Here is an 18,202-nt window from a genome sequence, read left to right as displayed (position 1 = left end):
TCGTGTAGAGTGACTCAAGAATTCAATAAATACTTCGTCCTGACTTTCTTCGTTATTATTATCATCCCTATGGCAGAGTAACAGTGCAGTCTTAAATGCAGTTACACCCTTCTACGTCTATTGAAGGGCCCAACTCTGCTTAAGATCTTACTATACGAACAGGGAGAGTCATGAAGCCATGCAGGTAGGGGTGTGACACTGACAAACCCACACCAAGAGAAATGCTGTGTCTTAAAGCCATAAATGCCATCAAAAAGCAGAAATTGCGTTGAGCTCCTCCTTAACACTGAACCGAACTTACGGAATGTCTCCTAATACAGACATTTGCCTGTCAAGTTATAGCAGATGCTTTGGAGTATAGAGGATGGAGTGACCTTGTTACACAATGTAAGTCCTGGACCTTCGGAGAAGCTAAACACACCTGATGCCCAATGTGGACTCAGTCATCATTTTGAGATGACTAGGTGTGGATCAAACAGAGTTTCCCATGTCACCTACTGGAATTACATGCATATTTTTAAAAAACTGGCATACAGAATTTAAAAGAGTAGACTCATTTACCATTAAAATCTAAATGTTTGCTATTTGCCTGAGCTAGAGGGTAACTGGCTTGAGATTGCCCGTGGCAGTGTGGGGATTTGAACTGAGGTCTCTTAGATTTAGTCTCTTAGAACCTAGTCTGATACTATAACCACTGCACCATGTTGCCCCAGAAATGGTTTAAAAATGTGATCTGAACCTGCAGTGTCATAACTCCATGCTGAAATTTCATCAAACGTCCCTTGCTGCAAAACCAAATGGCCGTCCCTAACAAAGAAGCCCGCCCAAGTTGCTGGCCTGATTCGAACCCCTTACCTCACACGTGCTGATGTGCTCTTGCTCCCACGAAACCCTCGCTGCATCCAGCAACTCTATGTTCTGTTTGTATACTCTTTCTGTGTAAATAAAGATGTGAAAGGCGAAAGTTCGCCTATGAAATAGAAGTCTCAGCTTATGGTTAGGCGTACATATGAAGCAGATCTGAGTCAAAGTATCGTACATTGAAAAGGCCTGGAAGGGGTCATTTCGCTGGCAGGAATTTTGCCTACTTCCAAACTCTGAATCCAAGCCTTAGGAATATAATGGAGGAACTAACTGTATCTATATACTACTGGTAAAGATAGAATACACCCAGAAAAGGTCTATGGACTTCTGCTAGCTGGCTGAATCATGGTAGCATTTTACCAAAGGAAAGGTATACTTCTATATATCACCCATAGCCCACTGTGATGCTAAATGGCTAACAAGCGGCTTTCCCACATGCTCAATTTGTTCCTGATTTTCTTAGCAGCCCATCTCTAAGCATTGGTTTGGGTACAGTTCTTCCACATATCTGCCCTCCCACAGCATTTTTAGAGTTGTGGAGTCGGTTTATTTTGTTCTGCACGTGCCTTAGATAATCAGGATTTTTCAAGTGAGGTGCTGGCGTCATCAGTAATGTCGCAGCGCCCCTCCCCTTTTATTTTTGGTGCATGCTTATATCGATAGATGGATACAGGGGCTGCATTTTTGATAAGGAGCATATGGGGAAGTCTAAAAGGGAATCAGTTCTACCACCCATATCTAAGCCCCCCACCTCTGGTCCAAACCAGAGAGCCCTGGCTCAGGCTGACCCAGAGCCGAGAGACAGAGGCCATCTGTCGGGACAGAGACACCAGAGCAGCAGCAGCAACTGCTTTTCAAACCGTGCTGCTCTTTCCAGCTCCAGAAGTGGCAAAAAACACAACCCTCCTCTGAGACACCAGGACTTTTGCCATTTTTTTTAAAATCGTCATTTTCATATTGATAGATCGACTGAATGTTGTAATAAAAGGTGCAGCCGCTTCTTTGAATTCGCAGCTTTCACTGTAAAAAAAGTAAGTCTCTAGCCCCTTCTCTTGTGCAGATATAAGGGGAAAGGCTGAGAATTCAGAGAACCTGCTGCACCTATTATTACAATGGTGGGTCAGTATATCGATACATGATTGATTATTTTAAAAGGTCAAAACACAACCAGGAAGGAGGGAAGGGAAGGCAGGGGCAGGAGTGGTTCGATGATGATGATGAATGTCCACTTATCAAAAATGGGACTGGAGACGAGCGGGGCAAACAAAACCAAAACAAACATTACACATGAGAATAAAAATCGACTCAAGATCAACTTACAGAAAAAAAATTGTGATAAAAGTGGTCTCAAAAGAACTAGGGAAAAACCGAAAAACTCACAGTGAAAATTGAAGGCAAAAAAAAAACCTCCGGGGATAAATCAAGGGACCAGAAACAACAGAAAAACCCAGTGCACAAAACCAAAAACTCTTCCTAGTCTCTTAGAAAGCTCTGATGTTTTAAAATAAGTTTCTAGCCCTCATGTACATAAAGGCTTGAACACATGAAGGCAGTGGCATTTGAAAGGCACTGTAAACAAAGTTAAAATTGTACATGCTCTCCATTGAACCTCAATTTTATTGAACCATCAAGGGGTACCTGCTTCATTTGCGGCTTCTTTGCATTGCTTTGCTTTGGTCTGGCTCTGAAATACAAAGAGAAACCCATTACAGGATCCTGCCTGGAAATGCCCACAGCACCTATGAGCACGCTCGGTTCTGGGATGGCTTGGCATAGTGTCATCTCCTACTCCTACTTCTAACAGCAGCTGGAAGCTTTTCCTGACGTGAAGCAGTGGGTAAAACATCACCTGCTGAGTTTCTGCCTGTCACAGAACCTCAACTAGTAACAGTTCTCCCTCACAGCAAGTATGTATTAAATGAAAAGCTTTTAACTCTACAACGTTAACTGGAATAAGAAATCCAATGAGTACGTTTTAGGGTTTATCGTCATTGCAAAAGAAGTATTTTGCCTTCATTGAGGTGGTCGGCCTGTGTCTCTAGGTAATAACAACAACAGCGAACTTATATACCACTCTTCTAGACAGATTAACGGCCACTCAGATGGGAGAACAAAGTCAGTGTTGTTATTATACCCACAATACAGCAGGGGAGCTGCAGCTGAGAGGAGAGGCTGAGCTCACGGCCGTCATGATGGGATTCGAACCAGCAGAGTGCTGATTCCCAACCCAACCACTCAACCACTATGCTACAGGACTGAAAACTCCTTATTACAACAACAACAATCCCCTCTGCACAGAAAGCTAGCATGTCAGGGAGAAAGATGCTGGCCTAATATGCTGGTTTTCAATGTTTAGGAATATTTTTCCTGGGAGTCCTCACCTGCAGTCTTAAATGGTTCAACCCAGTCACGGGTTGTACTACTGCAGTGAGAATTAAGCCCTGGTGGCAGGGCTGAGCGCTGAGCTCTGCTTTTGCAGCCCCTTAAATAATTTGTGAGTGATTTGGGGGATACCTTTTCCGTTTGCTTCTGGTTGCCCACGGCGCTGATCCGTTCGAAGGCTTGCTCAGCCTCATCCGCGTCTTTGCACCTCTGCTCGTACGTCTTCTTGGACTGTCAACAGAGATACAAACGCAGGCAGTGTGATTGTAAGGCGGGAGAGTGGAGAAACTGAATTTCTGGGGAAAGGACGGTCTCAGCCGGGTAGCCTTCCTATGGCTCAAGTAGAGGCCATTGTCCAGCTCCGAGGCTTCGGTGTGGAGGACTCTTGGCCTGAGGCAGGAAGCTTCAGCATGCTTCCCTGGTGCTGCACTGCCCATTGGCTGCCGTTCAAAACTTCCCCCTGAACAAGGTAAGCACTTTCCTTTTTTATGTGTTACAGAAAAATGGAGCTGGAATTGCTGCTCTGGCTTGTGAAATGTCTGGAGATTTCGGGGTGGCGTTTGGCGAGGGGAGCAAACTCCACGGAGATGTGATGTGCCATCAAAGAAACACATCTGGGATGTCACTGCAACGTACGCACCACCAGTCCCTTCCACTGGTAGGCAGCAGAGAACCTCTGGATGTGATCACGTAACATCACATTTGTTTTACATGAGATTATTGGGGAGACGCATAAGGGCGATGACAGCCAGAGGCAACAAAAATGTCCCACGAGGCATTTACTGAAATCAGCCAGTGTTGTTTAGTGCAATAGAACTGGGAACATGTAGATTCAATCCCCAATCCATCCATGAATCTCTTTGGGTGCATTTGAGCCAGTCTTGCACTGTAACCTGACCCGCCTCACGAGGTTGTTGTAGAGAGCCATGTACATTGAACTTCTAGGAGATAAGGAGACTCTACATGAGATGCCTCAGGGTCAGAGGGGATGCTTGGCTGTTTCCTGCCCTCCCTTGGATGACCCCACAAGTAGCATAAGGAAGAGAGAAGGGTACTCTCAGCTGGGAAATCCAGATATTGCTACTCTTGCTTGCTTGCTTGCTTCTCTACTTACTGAGAATCTCTCTAAATGAGACGCCTCAGTGTGTGTTCATCAAGTGTAGGGAGACGCAACGTTAGCCGGGAAGCGTAGTTTAAAAAGACAGAGCAGGCAGAGATTGCTCCTCAGATGGTTTGTTAATTTCATCTTCATCTCCCCGAAGGCTCTGTCAATTTCACCTCTCCAGTCTAAAACTGTGTGGGATGGCAACCAGAGGGCAGCAAGGAATGGAAATGGGCTGGAGCTGCCTTCCGGAGCCAGGCTTGGACCTGGAAAGGTTAGAATGGACTGAAGTTTCCCTTCTGGCATTTCACAGCCCCTTCACACAGCTGCCGGGTACAGAAAAGCCTTCGCCCTGCCGCCAGCTCTGTCTTTTTAAACTACCCTTCCTGGCTACCATTGAATCTCCTGAAATGTGTTCTTCACGTGTCAGATATCTCGTGTAGAGAGACTCAAGAATTCAATAAATACTTGGTCCTGACTTTCTTCATTATTATTATCCTTATGACAGACTAACAGTGCAGTCTCAAATGCAGTTACACCCTTCTAAGTCTATTGAAGACAGTGAATTTAGAAGGGCTCAACTCTACTTACGATCTTACTATACAAGTCTTAAACAGTGTTTTGAATGGACTGTTAATTTTAACTAGATTTTTATCCCAGTTGTCTTCCAAGGAATGCAAGATGGTTTTTGTCCTCACAACAACCCTGTGAAGTAGATTCAACAGAGAGGCTGATGGCCCAAAGTTTCCCTGGAAATTTCATGGCAGAGTGGGGATTTCAACCAAGGTGTCCCCATTGCTAGTCGAGCACTCTAACCACCTCACTGGAGCTCAGATATCCACTTTCAAGCTCATAAACTTACCTCCATGGTTTTCTTGTACATCAAAAGCTTGTTTTTGTGTATTTTGTCCATGGTACTTTCGTACTATAAGGAACACAAAAGGCTTTTGTCATTTTGTTGGCCTTCTAGAGAGGAAACCAGAAACGCAGTTTTTCAAGCGTTTTTGTGAATGCAACATATAGTGGAATCCTAAGTAGAATTATTCCAGTCTAAGCCCACTGACTTCAATGGATTTAAAGTGGAGCAACTCTTCTTAGGATTTCACTGATACCTGCAAGAAAAGTTACTCTGTGTTGCTTTTATGAGATGTATATATTTATTAATAGTCCATCTTTGTCATTGAGACTCAAAGTGGATTACACAGAGAAAATTGATAGTCTATACAGAGAGACATCTAATAAGCTCAATGCAGGTCAATACGATCGATATTAGACGACCTCTAATGAGCAATGTAATAGAACTAGGATTAGAGACATCTGAGTGCCAGTGGCATATTGGGCATGGAACAGCATGGATATAATGAAGAAAAATAATATTGCATCAGTAGAAAACAATGTCAGTATCTGTATTGGGTTTACACTTCCAAAGCAATGCCATCTGTAAGGATTTAACTCTTATTTTAAATAAGGATTCGTTCCATGGTGACTAATATACCTCATATCCCTTCTGCAAAATTACAGGTTTGCTGGGGGGGGGGAAAGGTGCTGCCATTTTAATCAATGGGAAAACGCCTCTTCCTCACTTAATATTCAGTGAGATGCAAATATTCTGTATCTGAAGGCGGGCCAAAATGTCATTAAGAGATAGAATTCTTTGGAGGGTTTTCTACGTAGGGTGTTTCAAACTAATGAAATAATAACTAATGTCAAGAGGACTTGGGAACAGGGTTGGTCTTGTCTAATAGAGAGATGGAACTTTTCCCCCCCTTAAGGCAAACCATAAAATTAGGAAACAAGACAATTAAAACAGAGGCATAGAATCATAGAGTTGGAAGGGTCATCTAGTCCAACCCTCTGCAGAATTCAGGAAATTCACAACTCACACACACACACACACCCCTAGTGACCCCTGCTCCATGCCCAGAAGATGGCAAAAACCCCTCCAGGATCTCTGGAGTATAAGGCATGTCACAAGCAACGCAAAAAGGGGCTTACAAAAGTTAGAAAACAAATGCTGCGAAGCAAGATAATCCGAACAATAAACAGGGTAATAAACGACGACCATATTGCCTGTATAAAAATGCTCTCTTGAACAGTTCCATTTACTAAAGCTTTATGCCCGCTATAAAAATGCCTCCGTGAATAATTTTACATTATGCATTCTGTGGAACGATGGCTGGGTGGGAACTTTCCTGGCCTCCCCAGGCAAGCCGTGCCAGCAGGCAGGAGCTACAATAGAGAATACACACAGGAACACATGAAATTCCCTTATACTGAATCAGACCCTTTGTCCATCAAGGTTAGCAGGGCTTTTTTTCAGCGGGAATGTGGTGGAACGGAGTTCTGGCACCTCTTGAAAATGGTCACATGGCTGGTGGCCCCGCCCCCTGATCTCCAGACAGAGGGGAGCTTAGATGGCCCTCCGCGCCACTGGGGAGAAGAATATTTAGAGCAAACCAGCAGGAAGAGGAGAAAAGGGTTAAGTGGCTGCTTCTCCAGCAGGTCTTCTGGCCCCGATTCCAGCCTCCCCGACTGCTTTTCATCCATTGGCCTTTTAGACACGGAAATGCCTCCTTCCCTGATGTTTGGCCCTAACTCTCTTTGGAATCAGGGGAACAAGCTCCTTTCCATGTGATTCAGTAACCACCAATCTGAGATGATTTGGAAGCTCTTATTTGTACAGTGCCCCGGCCTGTCAATTTTTAAAAATAATAATAACTGTTCTTATATACCACTCCTCTAGACAGATTAGTGCCCCACTCAGAGCAGTGAACAGTGTTGTTATTGTCCCTACAATACAGCTGGGGAGCTGGGGCTGAGAGGAGCGGCTTCCCCAAGGCCACCTGCTGGGCTCACGGCAGTAGTGGGAGTCAAACCGACAGAATGCTGATTCGCAGCCCAACCACTTAACCACCACAATAGCCATACGCTAACAGTTGAGCTAGGCACAAATGGGACTTCTGGTGCATTTACTTCCTTTAATTATGCATCCCTCTTAAACCTTGCATTCCATTTTGGAATGCTGCGTTTTAAAGTGAAGCAAGATGGTAATGAAAAACAGAATAGCCGGAAGGAGGGGGAAAGATCCTTTCCCTGGTACATAAGCAGCTTTGTAGATTCCCATTATGGCCTTTGCTGCCTTGGATGACTCAAAAAGAGACTCGAGAGTGAATAATGTCTCTTGAAGCAGGCATAATGCTTCTGCAAGGCTGGCTGCACCTTTTTATGGGCCCTTGGGCACATCTCTCTCTCCCCTCCCAATTGTGGCTTCCTTCTCCACCAGTCACAAAGCTCTGCTGAGCTCCCTGCTCAAACTGCAGCTATGATGTGACAGAGAAGAGACCAACTCAGCTATCTCATGCCGCTTTTAGCCCCAATTGTGCCAGCTGGTCTAAAAGGGGTAGTGAAAGAGTCACACCCCCTGGGACACTGCCCAGAATAAATCTGGTTCAGGCCCGTCTCTTCCTTGGGAACAACCAGGGTTAGCCCATCAAACCCACCAGGAACTACCTGTTTGGCACCAAACTTGCATAGCGCTCCAAGTGGAACGCTATTAGAGTTTCTCCTATTTCACAACTGATTCTAGGTACCATTTTAACTGGGAGGCACTAGCCTCCCAGACTTGCCAATGGGGTTGGGGCAAGAAGGGTATAACTGGATAGAACTATTTGTTTCAAACTGTGGCATACTGGCCATATAAAAGATTTTTCTTGCCATGCATTTAGCCTGGTTAAAAATCAATAGCTGGCTTAGCAGCTATTCTAACATCATAGGTCTGCAGCACAGCATACTTTGACACCACTCCAAACTTTTTAAAAAGCACCTTTGCTCTCAATGCCTGCACACTTAACAACATTCGATTTATATACCGCCCTTCAGGACAACTTAATGCCCACTCAGAGCATTTTCCAAAGTATGTCATTATTATCCCCACAACAAAACACCCTGTGAGGTGGGTGGGGCTGAGAGAGCTCTGAGAGAGCAGTGACTGACCCAAAGTCACCCAGCTGGCTTCAAACGGAGGCGTGGGGAATCAAACCTGGCTCCCCAGATTAGAGTCCTGCCATTCTTAAGTGACTGACCCAAGGTCACCCAGCTGGCTTCAAGCGGAGGAGTGGGGAATCAAACCTGGCTCTCCAGATTAGAGTCCTGCCATTCTTAAGTGACTGACCCAAAGTCACCCAGCTGGCTTCAAACGGAGGCGTGGGGAATCAAACCTGGCTCTCCAGATTCGAGTCCTGCCATTCTTAAGTGACTGACCCAAGGTCACCCAGCTGGCTTCAAGCGGAGGAGTGGGGAATCAAATCTGGCTCTCCAGATTAGAGTCCTGCCATTCTTAAGTGACTGACCCAAGGTCACCCAGCCGGCTTCAAACGGAGGCGTGGGGAATCAAACCTGGCTCTCCAGATTCGAGTCCTGCCATTCTTAAGTGACTGACCCAAGGTCACCCAGCTGGCTTCAAGCGGAGGAGTGGGGAATCAAACCTGGCTCCCCAGATTCGAGTCCTGCCATTCTTAAGTGACTGACCCAAGGTCACCCAGCTGGCTTCAAGCGGAGGAGTGGGGAATCAAATCTGGCTCTCCAGATTAGAGTCCTGCCATTCTTAAGTGACTGACCCAAGGTCACCCAGCCGGCTTCAAACGGAGGCGTGGGGAATCAAACCTGGCTCCCCAGATTCGAGTCCTGCCATTCTTAAGTGACTGACCCAAGGTCACCCAGCCGGCTTCAAACGGAGGCGTGGGGAATCAAACCTGGCTCCCCAGATTCAAGTCCTGCCATTCTTAAGTGACTGACCCAAGGTCACCCAGCCGGCTTCAAACGGAGGCGTGGGGAATCAAACCTGGCTCCCCAGATTCGAGTCCTGCCATTCTTAAGTGACTGACCCAAGGTCACCCAGCTGGCTTCAAACGGAGGCGTGGGGAATCAAACCTGGCTCCCCAGACTCGAGTCCTGCCGTTCTTAAGTGACTGACCCAAGGACACCCAGCTGGCTTCAAGCGGAGGAGTGGGGAATCAAACCCGGCTCTCCAGGTTAGAGTCCCGCGCTCTTAACCACGACACCAAACTGCCTCTGCAGGAGGAGCAGCAACAAAGGTGAGTTTATAGGGATGTGTCGCCCCACCAGTGGGATTCTACAGCCCACGGTACGGGCCATTCTGCAATGCCGGTGTGACCGTTTCTTCTGTGCCTCACTTTTTTCCGTTGCTCCTTTTGTCTTTCTCGGAACTCTTCCAGGCCTTTCAGCTCGTCCCTCAGCATTGTGGCCAGCTGGATGTGAGAGTTTCCAACACTTTCGATTTCTATGGAAGATCAAAGAATCTGTTGAACAAACCTTTTGCGAAGGAACCAAGCTAGGACATCCCAGCGGGCAACAGTCATTTCTGTTGCCGTTGAAATTTTGCTTTCAGCAAGAGAGAGGGGTCATAGCTCTGTTGCATCTATTTGACTGAGAAAAAATGCATTTTGTATTAACCTTTTTAAAAAATGTTCCTTTTAATAGAGAGATGCGACATAGCAATGTGCGAGGCAGATTGCTCCATAAAAGTAGCTGGAAGCACAAACGATTCCCTTCATTGCGCCTCCACAATTGAGAAGCATTTGTGCCAGAGACCTGTGATAAAGGACTTGCTCTCTGATCTGTTACTCTGATCCTTCACATCCTGGCGACAGGTCAGATTCGAACGTGGGGCTCCCAGAACTGACTCTGACACTCTAACTGCTATACACACTGGCCATTTTCTGACCAGTTAGCTTTTTACTCAAGGCCAAGTATACACAAAAGTATACAAAACAAAGTTCACTAGAACACTTACGTTGCTTTAGAGTTTCAAATGAAGCCTTCAGGGTGCTGAAAAGGGGAGGGAAACAGAGACACTTATTAAAGCTTCAAATATAGTTGCAAAACATTTTCAGTCTAACAGTACAGGCTTCTCTCTCTCTCTCAATTTTAGTTCCACCTTCCTGAAAGCAGCAGCTCATAGCATTGTGTATAGTTCTCTCCTGCTTTATCCTCACAGCAACCGTGTAAGGTAGACTAATCTGAGAAATCAGGAACACCAAGCCAAGGCTGCCGAGTCTACTTCATGGCAGAGGGAGGACTTGAACCCATTTCTCCCCACTCGTAGTTTGACACCCTAACCACTGAAACCACATAGCCTTCCACTTTCATTACTGGGAACACTATGACACTATGATACCATAGAGCTAAACTGCCACCAGTACAATGGTTGCAAACCATACTTTTAACACGCCCGCAATGGGAATTTTGACTTGTTTTTTCCTAATATAAACATTAATATCCATGAAAAAAGAGAATCTGGAGGAAGACTGAGAGAGAGAGGAATTGCTCACCAAATGTACGTTGTTATTACGATCTTGTATCGATCTAGCTGCCTGATAACACCAGGCTCTTACGTATAACCTTAACAGTTCAGGCTAATTTGATCAGTTGCCTCGCCTAAAGGCTAACTAGCCTTACTTGATGTATTAAAATCTGCCTGGTGTTCTACACAGAATGCAGATGAAGAAGACTTACAATCAGGAGGACATGAAATACACACACACCAATTTTTTTAACATCCAACCTGAAGAAGAGTTCTGCAGAACCTGAAAGCTTGCATATGGTGTATTATTTAGGTTGGTCCTAGTAAAAGATGCTCTTGTTTTTTGCATCCTCCAATCTCTGTCTAGCCCTGCTGTATCTGACTGCTATTGTTAGGAGCAATTAAAATGCTTAGTGAAGTAGACTTCTCTGCCTGAGGTAGATGCGTCCCTGTTCATGTATTGTAGGAAAGGGGTCCCAGATGTTTCGCTAATGAGTTAGAAACCATAGATTTCACCATGATGTTGCCTTACATATTATCTGTTGCTTTAAATATGTACTCCTATATACTACCTGTGCTTTATGTTGTTTAATGTATGTCCTAGAGTTGATTATGTTCTGTTTCAGCAATTCCTCAGCCCCATACTGGATCCTTGCTAATAGTATGTCTTTGTAGACTTATATTCATTTACCCCATGGCAGTGACATTGGTTATGGAAATGTCCTTGACGCTGTATGGAAATGCCTGCCCTTGTCCTTGCCACTGATTGTACTTATCTCACTCTATGTAATCTGCCTTGAGTCTCAGTGAGAAAGGCGGAATATAAATGACATACATACATACATACATAAAATGATTCCAATCACATTTTATTCAACGGTATCGTCAAACCACCTTTCCCTTCTATGCCAGGATTTCCTCTGTGCTCAGCAGCTTTCTGACCATATCAGAGCATTGGAATATTACAAGAGCATCCGAATCGATCGTTTGAATAGCGTTTTCCCCTCTCCTGAAAAGAACTGCTCTAAAGATGTTTCTCTATCGCCCTCATGTGGCCCTATTTCAACATTATGGGATTTTTTCCCCTATTTGGAGCATTTAAAAACATTTTAACATTGGAATTCAAATTAAGTTGCAGTGCATGGCTCAGAAATGCCTGGTGGTACTCTTTCAAGATGAGAGAAGACAGCCGAGATGAATGGGAGAGGTGAGTTTTGCTCCAGATGTGCACACACCCCATTTTGACAACGGGAGGGAAATGCAAAAGAAAGGTATAAAATTTTTGAGGGTGGAAAAGGGACCGTTTCATCCCTTGACCAAGGCAACCACGTCAATAATAAGGCCAATAAGATAGGCAGGCACCTGATCCAAGTAACGAATATCTTCTCCAGATACATGAGATGGGCAATTGGCAAGTAGGTAAAAAGCAAAGGCAAAAAAGTTACCCCCTACCTACGCTCGCTCATTGCTCATCAACACAGCTCCTGTACTTATGTACATATATACGTTACTGTTCACACTCTTGGGAACAATGCTGTATTGTATGTAAGTTGTACACACATTTGTTGTGTGTACATGACTTCAGTCTTTAAGATGCAACAAGACAACTTGTTTTTCCTGCAATAGACTAGCACAGCTACCTCTATGGAATCTGTCGCACTTTGCAACTTGTCACGCAATCGGAAATGGTGACTTGAATTTTGCACTGGAATGATTCACATCCCGCCCCCCGCCCCCCTCCCCATCTTATTCTCTTAATCGCTTTTGTGGAGGGCAGAGAGGGAGAGAGATTCACCTGGCTGGGCCTAGTTTGGCAGGACTGGGGCGCTTGCCACCTTCCTCCAATCCCAGCTTGTTTCTCCTTTTCTCCATTTCTGCCCCTTCATCTAGTATCATTTTGTGAAAAACATTACGTGATGCAGAAACTGATGTCGGCTTTTGAATGAGAGCCGTGGTGCCTTATATCTCATAGCCTGTATCCAACAACCAAGAGCAAGTTTGGTTAGGATCAGGGGGTTGAATACACGCAAATAATCCCGACGGTGTTGATGTCCTCAGTCTCCAGAATGCAAGACAAAAAAAAAAAAGGATCCGAAGCTTAAACCCTCTGCTTCAACACAAACATGAAACCAATGTTGGCTCAAATTTCGTGCTACAAAGTAAAGACTGACCTGTCATTTCGTAATAGGCTGGAAGTGGTTGTCTGGAAGTCTGTGGCATCTCAGACCCTAGACCATCAATGTAACATGTCAGACACCACAGACTTCCTAAGAAAAATACAATCTATTGACAATCTTCCAGATAACCAGGGCTTTTTTTCACTGGGAACGTGGTGGAACGGAGTTCTGGCACCTCTTAAAAATGGTCACATGGCCAGTGGCCCCACCCCGATCTCCAGACAGAGGGGAGTTTAGATTGCCTTCCGCACCACCAAGCGACGCGGAGGGCAATCTAAACTCCCCTCTGTCTGCAGATCAGGGGGCGGGGCCACCAGCCATGTGACCATTTTCACCAAGGGCAATTTAAACTTTAAAAACTCCCCCCTTGTTCCAGCTGACCCAAAGTGACGTCATCGTGCAGTCTTGAGTTCCACCACTGAGTTCCACCACCTCTTTTCCCAGAAAAAAAGCCCTGCAGATATCACTGTTTTGGCCACCGTGGGTGCTGATTCTCTATACACCAACACCCCCCACCCCAAAGATGGATACAAAACATTAGGAACACCATCTTTGACAACACCACGGTTGGCCTTGCTACCAAACTCCGCAAGTTTGTCCTCACCCACAGCTGCTTCAGAGCTGGTGGTGATTTATTTCTTCAGATCAGTGGCATAGCCATGGGCACCCACATGGCACCACAATACACCAACACCTTTATGGCTGACTTGGAACAACGCTTTCTCAGCTCCCACGCGTTGACACGCCTCTTGTACCTGAGATTCATTGATGACATTTTTAGCATCTGGACATATGAGGGAAATGCACTGGAGGAATTCCACGAGGCTTTCAACAGCCCTGTGGCGCAGAGTGGTAAGCTGCAGTACTGCAGCCCAAGCTCTGCTCACAACCTGAGTTCGATCCTGGCGGAAGCCGGGTTCAAGTAGCCGGCTCAAGGTTGACTCAGCCTTCCATCTTTCCGAGGTTGCTAAAATGAGTATCCAGTTTCCTGGGGGTAAAATGTAGATGTCTGGGGAAGGCAACGGCAAACCACCCCGTAACAAAAGTCTGCCAAGAAAACGTCATGATGCGACGTCCCCCCATGGGCCAGTAATGACTCGGTGCTTGCACAGGGGACTACCTTTACCTTTTTTCAACAGCTTCCACCCCACCATCAACCAGACCATGAATCATTCCCCCCAGGAAGTACATTTTCTAGGCGCCACCATACAAATACATGACGGAAACGTAAGAACCACCCTGTACAGGAAAACTACCGATCAACAAACATGCCTCCACTTACCACCCTAACCACACCAAACAATCCATCGTTTGCAGCCAAGTTCTACATTACAATCGCATCTTTTCCAGTCCCTCTGGTAGAGACCCTCAACTGCAGGATCTACAAGAGAGATTTCTGGACGTGCAATACCCACCAGATGTCGTAAGAAAACAAATCAACAAGGCCAGAATGAAACCAAGGGATAACCTGCTACAAGATGGGCCCAAACAAAACAGCAACAGAACACCACTGGTAGTCACACACAGCTCCCAGTGCAAACCAGTTCAATGCATCATCTGTTACTTGCAACTTATGCTGGATAATGATACTCTTCTCTCACAAGCATTGGAAGACAGACCTTTTCTTGCCCCCAGACAGCACTCTAACCTTAAACAACTCCTCACTCACAATAATGTACTTCATAACACAGACACAGATTCTGGGACCAGGCCTACAATAAACCAAGATGCCAACTCTGTCCTTGAATTCTCTCTGACAATATAATCACTGAACCTAACAACACCAGTTGTAACATCTCAAGTCCATTCACTTGTTCCTCTTCCAATGTTACATATGATATCAAGAGTCAGCAATACACGTCTCTACACATGACAAGCAGGCCAGTCCCTACGCAAAAGGATGAATGGACGTGAACTTGACATTAAGAATCACGACATGCAAAAATCAGTGGGAGAACCTTTGGATCTGCCAGGATATTTCTTTGCTGACCTAAAAGTGGCTGTCCTCAAACAGAGATGCTTCAAGGGGAGATTACAACAGGAGATTGCCAAACTTGAGTTCCTTTGCTGGTTCAGAACAGGGAACTCCCTGGCTGAATAGAGAGATAAGGTTCATAGCTCACTCACTACAGATGCTAATTTCTGCTCTCATAGAATGGGAAGGGGCCTTACAGACCATCTAGTCCAACCCCCTGCCCAATGCAGGAACAGCCTAAAGCATCCCCGACAAAGATTCGTCCAGCCGCTCCTTGAAGACTGCCAATCAGGGGGAACCCACCACCTCTAGGCAGCAGATTCCACTGCTGGATTATTCTTAACATGAAGAAGTTTTTCCTAACATCCAGCTGGTACCTTCCCTCCTGTAGTTTAAACTCATTGTTTCAAGTCTTATCCCCAGCTTCTTTCTCTCCCCTAAATGACAGCCTTTTAAATACTTAAAGAGAGCAATCGCATCTCCCCCAAACCTCCTCTTCTCCAAACTGAACATTCCCAGGTCCCTCAATCTTTCCTCGTAGGGCTTGGTCTCCAGGCCCCCGATCAGCCCCATTGCTCTCCTCTGCACCCGTTCCAATTTGTCCACATCCTTTTTGAAGTGAGGCCTCCAGAACTGCACACAATACTCCAGGTGGGGCCTGACCAATGCAGTATACACTGGAGCAATGACATCCTGCAATGTGGATGTTATGCCTTTGTTGATACACCCCAAGACTGCATCCGCCTTTTTTGCTGCTGCATCACACTGACAGCTCATATTTAGCTTCCTATCCACTCGCATCCCAAGATCTTGTTCACACACACTGCTACCCGTCCAGTGTGCATGCTTTGTATTTTTGTTACTCAGGTGCAGAACTCGGCACTTAACCATATTAAATAGCATCTTATTCATCTGCCCACTTTTCCAGTGCGTTCAAATCTTGCTGAATTCTATCCCTGTCTTCAGGGGTGACTGCTACTCTTCCCAGTTTGGTGTCATCTGCAAATTTAATAATGATGATGATGATAACTGCGCTTATATACCGCTCTTCTAGACAGGTTAGTGCCTCACCCAGAGTGGTGAACAAGTTAGTATTATTATCCCCACAAGACAGCTGGGGAGCTGGGGCTGAGAGGAGGGGCTGACCCAAGGCCACCTACTGAACTCATGGCAGGAGTGGGATTCGAACCAGAAGAATGCTGATTCACAGCCGAACCACTTAACCACTGTGCTACAGCACATTAATGAGGAATCCATTTACACCCTCGCCCAGATCATTTATAAAAATATTGAGAAGCACTGGGCTCATAACCGAGCCCCGTGGCACTCCATTTCATACCTCCCTCCAATCAGACGTGATACTTTGACAACTACTCTTTGGGTGCGGTTTGTTCTGCCTGAATACCATTTATTTATTTGTTTGTTTGGTCGCTCATTCGCTTCATTTATACCCCACCCTTCTCCCCAATGGGGACCCAAAGCAACTCATGTCATTTCTCACAACAATCCTGTGAGGTAGGCTAGGCTGAGTGTGTGTGGCTGGCCCAAGGTCACCCAGCAAGCTTCCACGGCACAGGAGGGATTCGAATCCAGGTCTCCCAGCTCTGAGACTTTTATCACTGCACCATACCAGCCCCCTCCCACTGTGGTCTTCCTGATGGTGGACAGATCTACATACAGTGGCCTGCTGTTTTCTGAGCATTGGTCCCATGCTGCAGAGAGGGAATGGAAACAGCCTTCCTGGAATCGGCTGCCCCGTGCAAGTGGGCAAGGTTGGCTCTGATCTGAGAGAGGCAGGAACTTCTTCTTGTCACAGGCCTGTTCTTGAAAGAGAAGTTGCCAGTGCTTCCCTAGGCAACGGGGAACAAACAGTCCCGATTTTCTGCCTTGCTCGAAATTCTGCTAATTTTGCATCCTCACTGTTGCTGCTGACCACTTCCTGTGGTTCAGATGGTGAAGATTCCTCCCCCCCCCCCTCCCAAGTCCAGTTGGCAAAACTGGGAGGGGGGAAAATTGCTCCGGGTCAGCCAGAAATGTAGCCAGCATAGTATGGTGCAGTGAGGCCCAAGTTCGAAACCAGTTTCGTTCAAGATGCTCATTGGGTAACCTTGCGGTGAGGGCAATGTGAGGAAGGAAGAACCGTGGATGGAATCCCGAGCTCCTTGCAGAAAGGTTGGGATAAAAATGGGATGGATGGATGTTCATATCGTGCAATCGTAGCACAACTAGAAAACAATTTGTAGGTCACAACCTTCATCAAGGTTCGTGCTCTTTACTCGTGCATCCCGTGATGGTATGCAGAGACAGCATGCTGGCTTTTACATAGACGTGGTTTGGTTTCTCTCATTTCCCTAGTTCCACTCACAACCTCTGCATTTCACAAATGAAAGTTACCAGACCTCTCTAAAATTTGTAGGCGGGGCTTGCTTCCATTCATTTGCATTCCTTCTCACCTGAGATTGTTTTTCAATTTGATGCAAGATGCTTTAAGTCCCATTGATCCGGAGAACAGGAGAATAATTTTTTTTAAAAAACAGTGCTGCAAAGCAGTGAAGTAGGAAGCACAAAGCATGCTCAGTCAGAGAGCCAGTTTGGTGCAGTGGTTAAGAGCAGCAGAACTCTAATCTGGAGAGGCAGGTTTGATTCCCCACTCCTCTGCTTGAAGCCAGCTGAGTGACCTTGGGTCAGTCGCCGCTCTCTCAGAGCTCTCTCAGCCCCACCCACCTCACAGGGGGATTGTTGTGGGGATAATAATAACACACTTTGTAAACTGCTCTGAGTGGGCATTAAGTTGTCCTGAAGGGCGGTATATAAATCAAATGATGTTGTTGTTGTTGTTAGTCACCCTCTCCCACTGTCGCCCTGAGGAATGGAAAATGATAAAAGCCGATAGCTGGATGTTTTGGAGGCCCCACATACTTTGGCTGGTAAAGGCAGAACCACATTATGGTTTCTTCCGTGTTCATTTAAAACAAAATGTCTTTTTCCAAATGCGGCCTCGGGATTTGCTTTATCAAGGAGGAGAATAGCGTGGGGACAAATGGGGAAAACTTAACTCTTTCTTCCCCTGCATCTTTTTCTGGTTGGAAAAAAGGGCCACCGCAGAGCGTTTTTTACTCCCCCAGAGAAAAACTTTCCAGTCCCCATCTTTGAGGCCCTTTGCCTGGGAAGGAGTTGAAGATTTAGGCACGGAAAGCTTGAATGACAGGCTCTGTCACTCATAGTACTTTACAAGCTTTTTCCTATGTGGAAGTGATATCTGTGCAGGAAAATTGGTGCACACAAAGCCACCTTTGTTTGATCGAAATGTTCCCCTCTCTTGTTTAAAACCCAGGCAGTTTCCTTAGCAATTTGGTTTCATTTAAACTGTTATTCTTAGT

The 18,202-nt window shown here is 45.8% G+C and overlaps 1 protein-coding gene across 1 annotated transcript in view; it reads right to left on the bottom strand.

Moving 5' to 3' along the window:
* The window catches only part of PSTPIP1 (proline-serine-threonine phosphatase interacting protein 1), a 40,101-nt gene that overhangs the window by 7,009 nt on the left and 14,890 nt on the right, over window positions 1–18,202 (bottom strand). Inside the window, exons 4-9 of the mRNA XM_055002680.1 lie at window positions 10,161–10,195; window positions 9,541–9,647; window positions 5,211–5,273; window positions 3,379–3,477; window positions 2,503–2,548; window positions 856–935 (exon numbers count right to left, since the gene is read on the bottom strand). Coding sequence (XP_054858655.1) covers window positions 856–935; window positions 2,503–2,548; window positions 3,379–3,477; window positions 5,211–5,273; window positions 9,541–9,647; window positions 10,161–10,195 — 430 coding nt within the window. The remainder of the gene's footprint in view (window positions 1–855; window positions 936–2,502; window positions 2,549–3,378; window positions 3,478–5,210; window positions 5,274–9,540; window positions 9,648–10,160; window positions 10,196–18,202) is intronic.

Source organism: Eublepharis macularius, chromosome 18 (assembly GCF_028583425.1).
Source record: "Eublepharis macularius isolate TG4126 chromosome 18, MPM_Emac_v1.0, whole genome shotgun sequence".
NCBI classification, from domain to species: Eukaryota; Metazoa; Chordata; class Lepidosauria; order Squamata; family Eublepharidae; genus Eublepharis; species Eublepharis macularius.
Note: the sequence above shows the minus strand (reverse complement) of the source record. Positions and strands in the feature narration are given on the sequence as shown.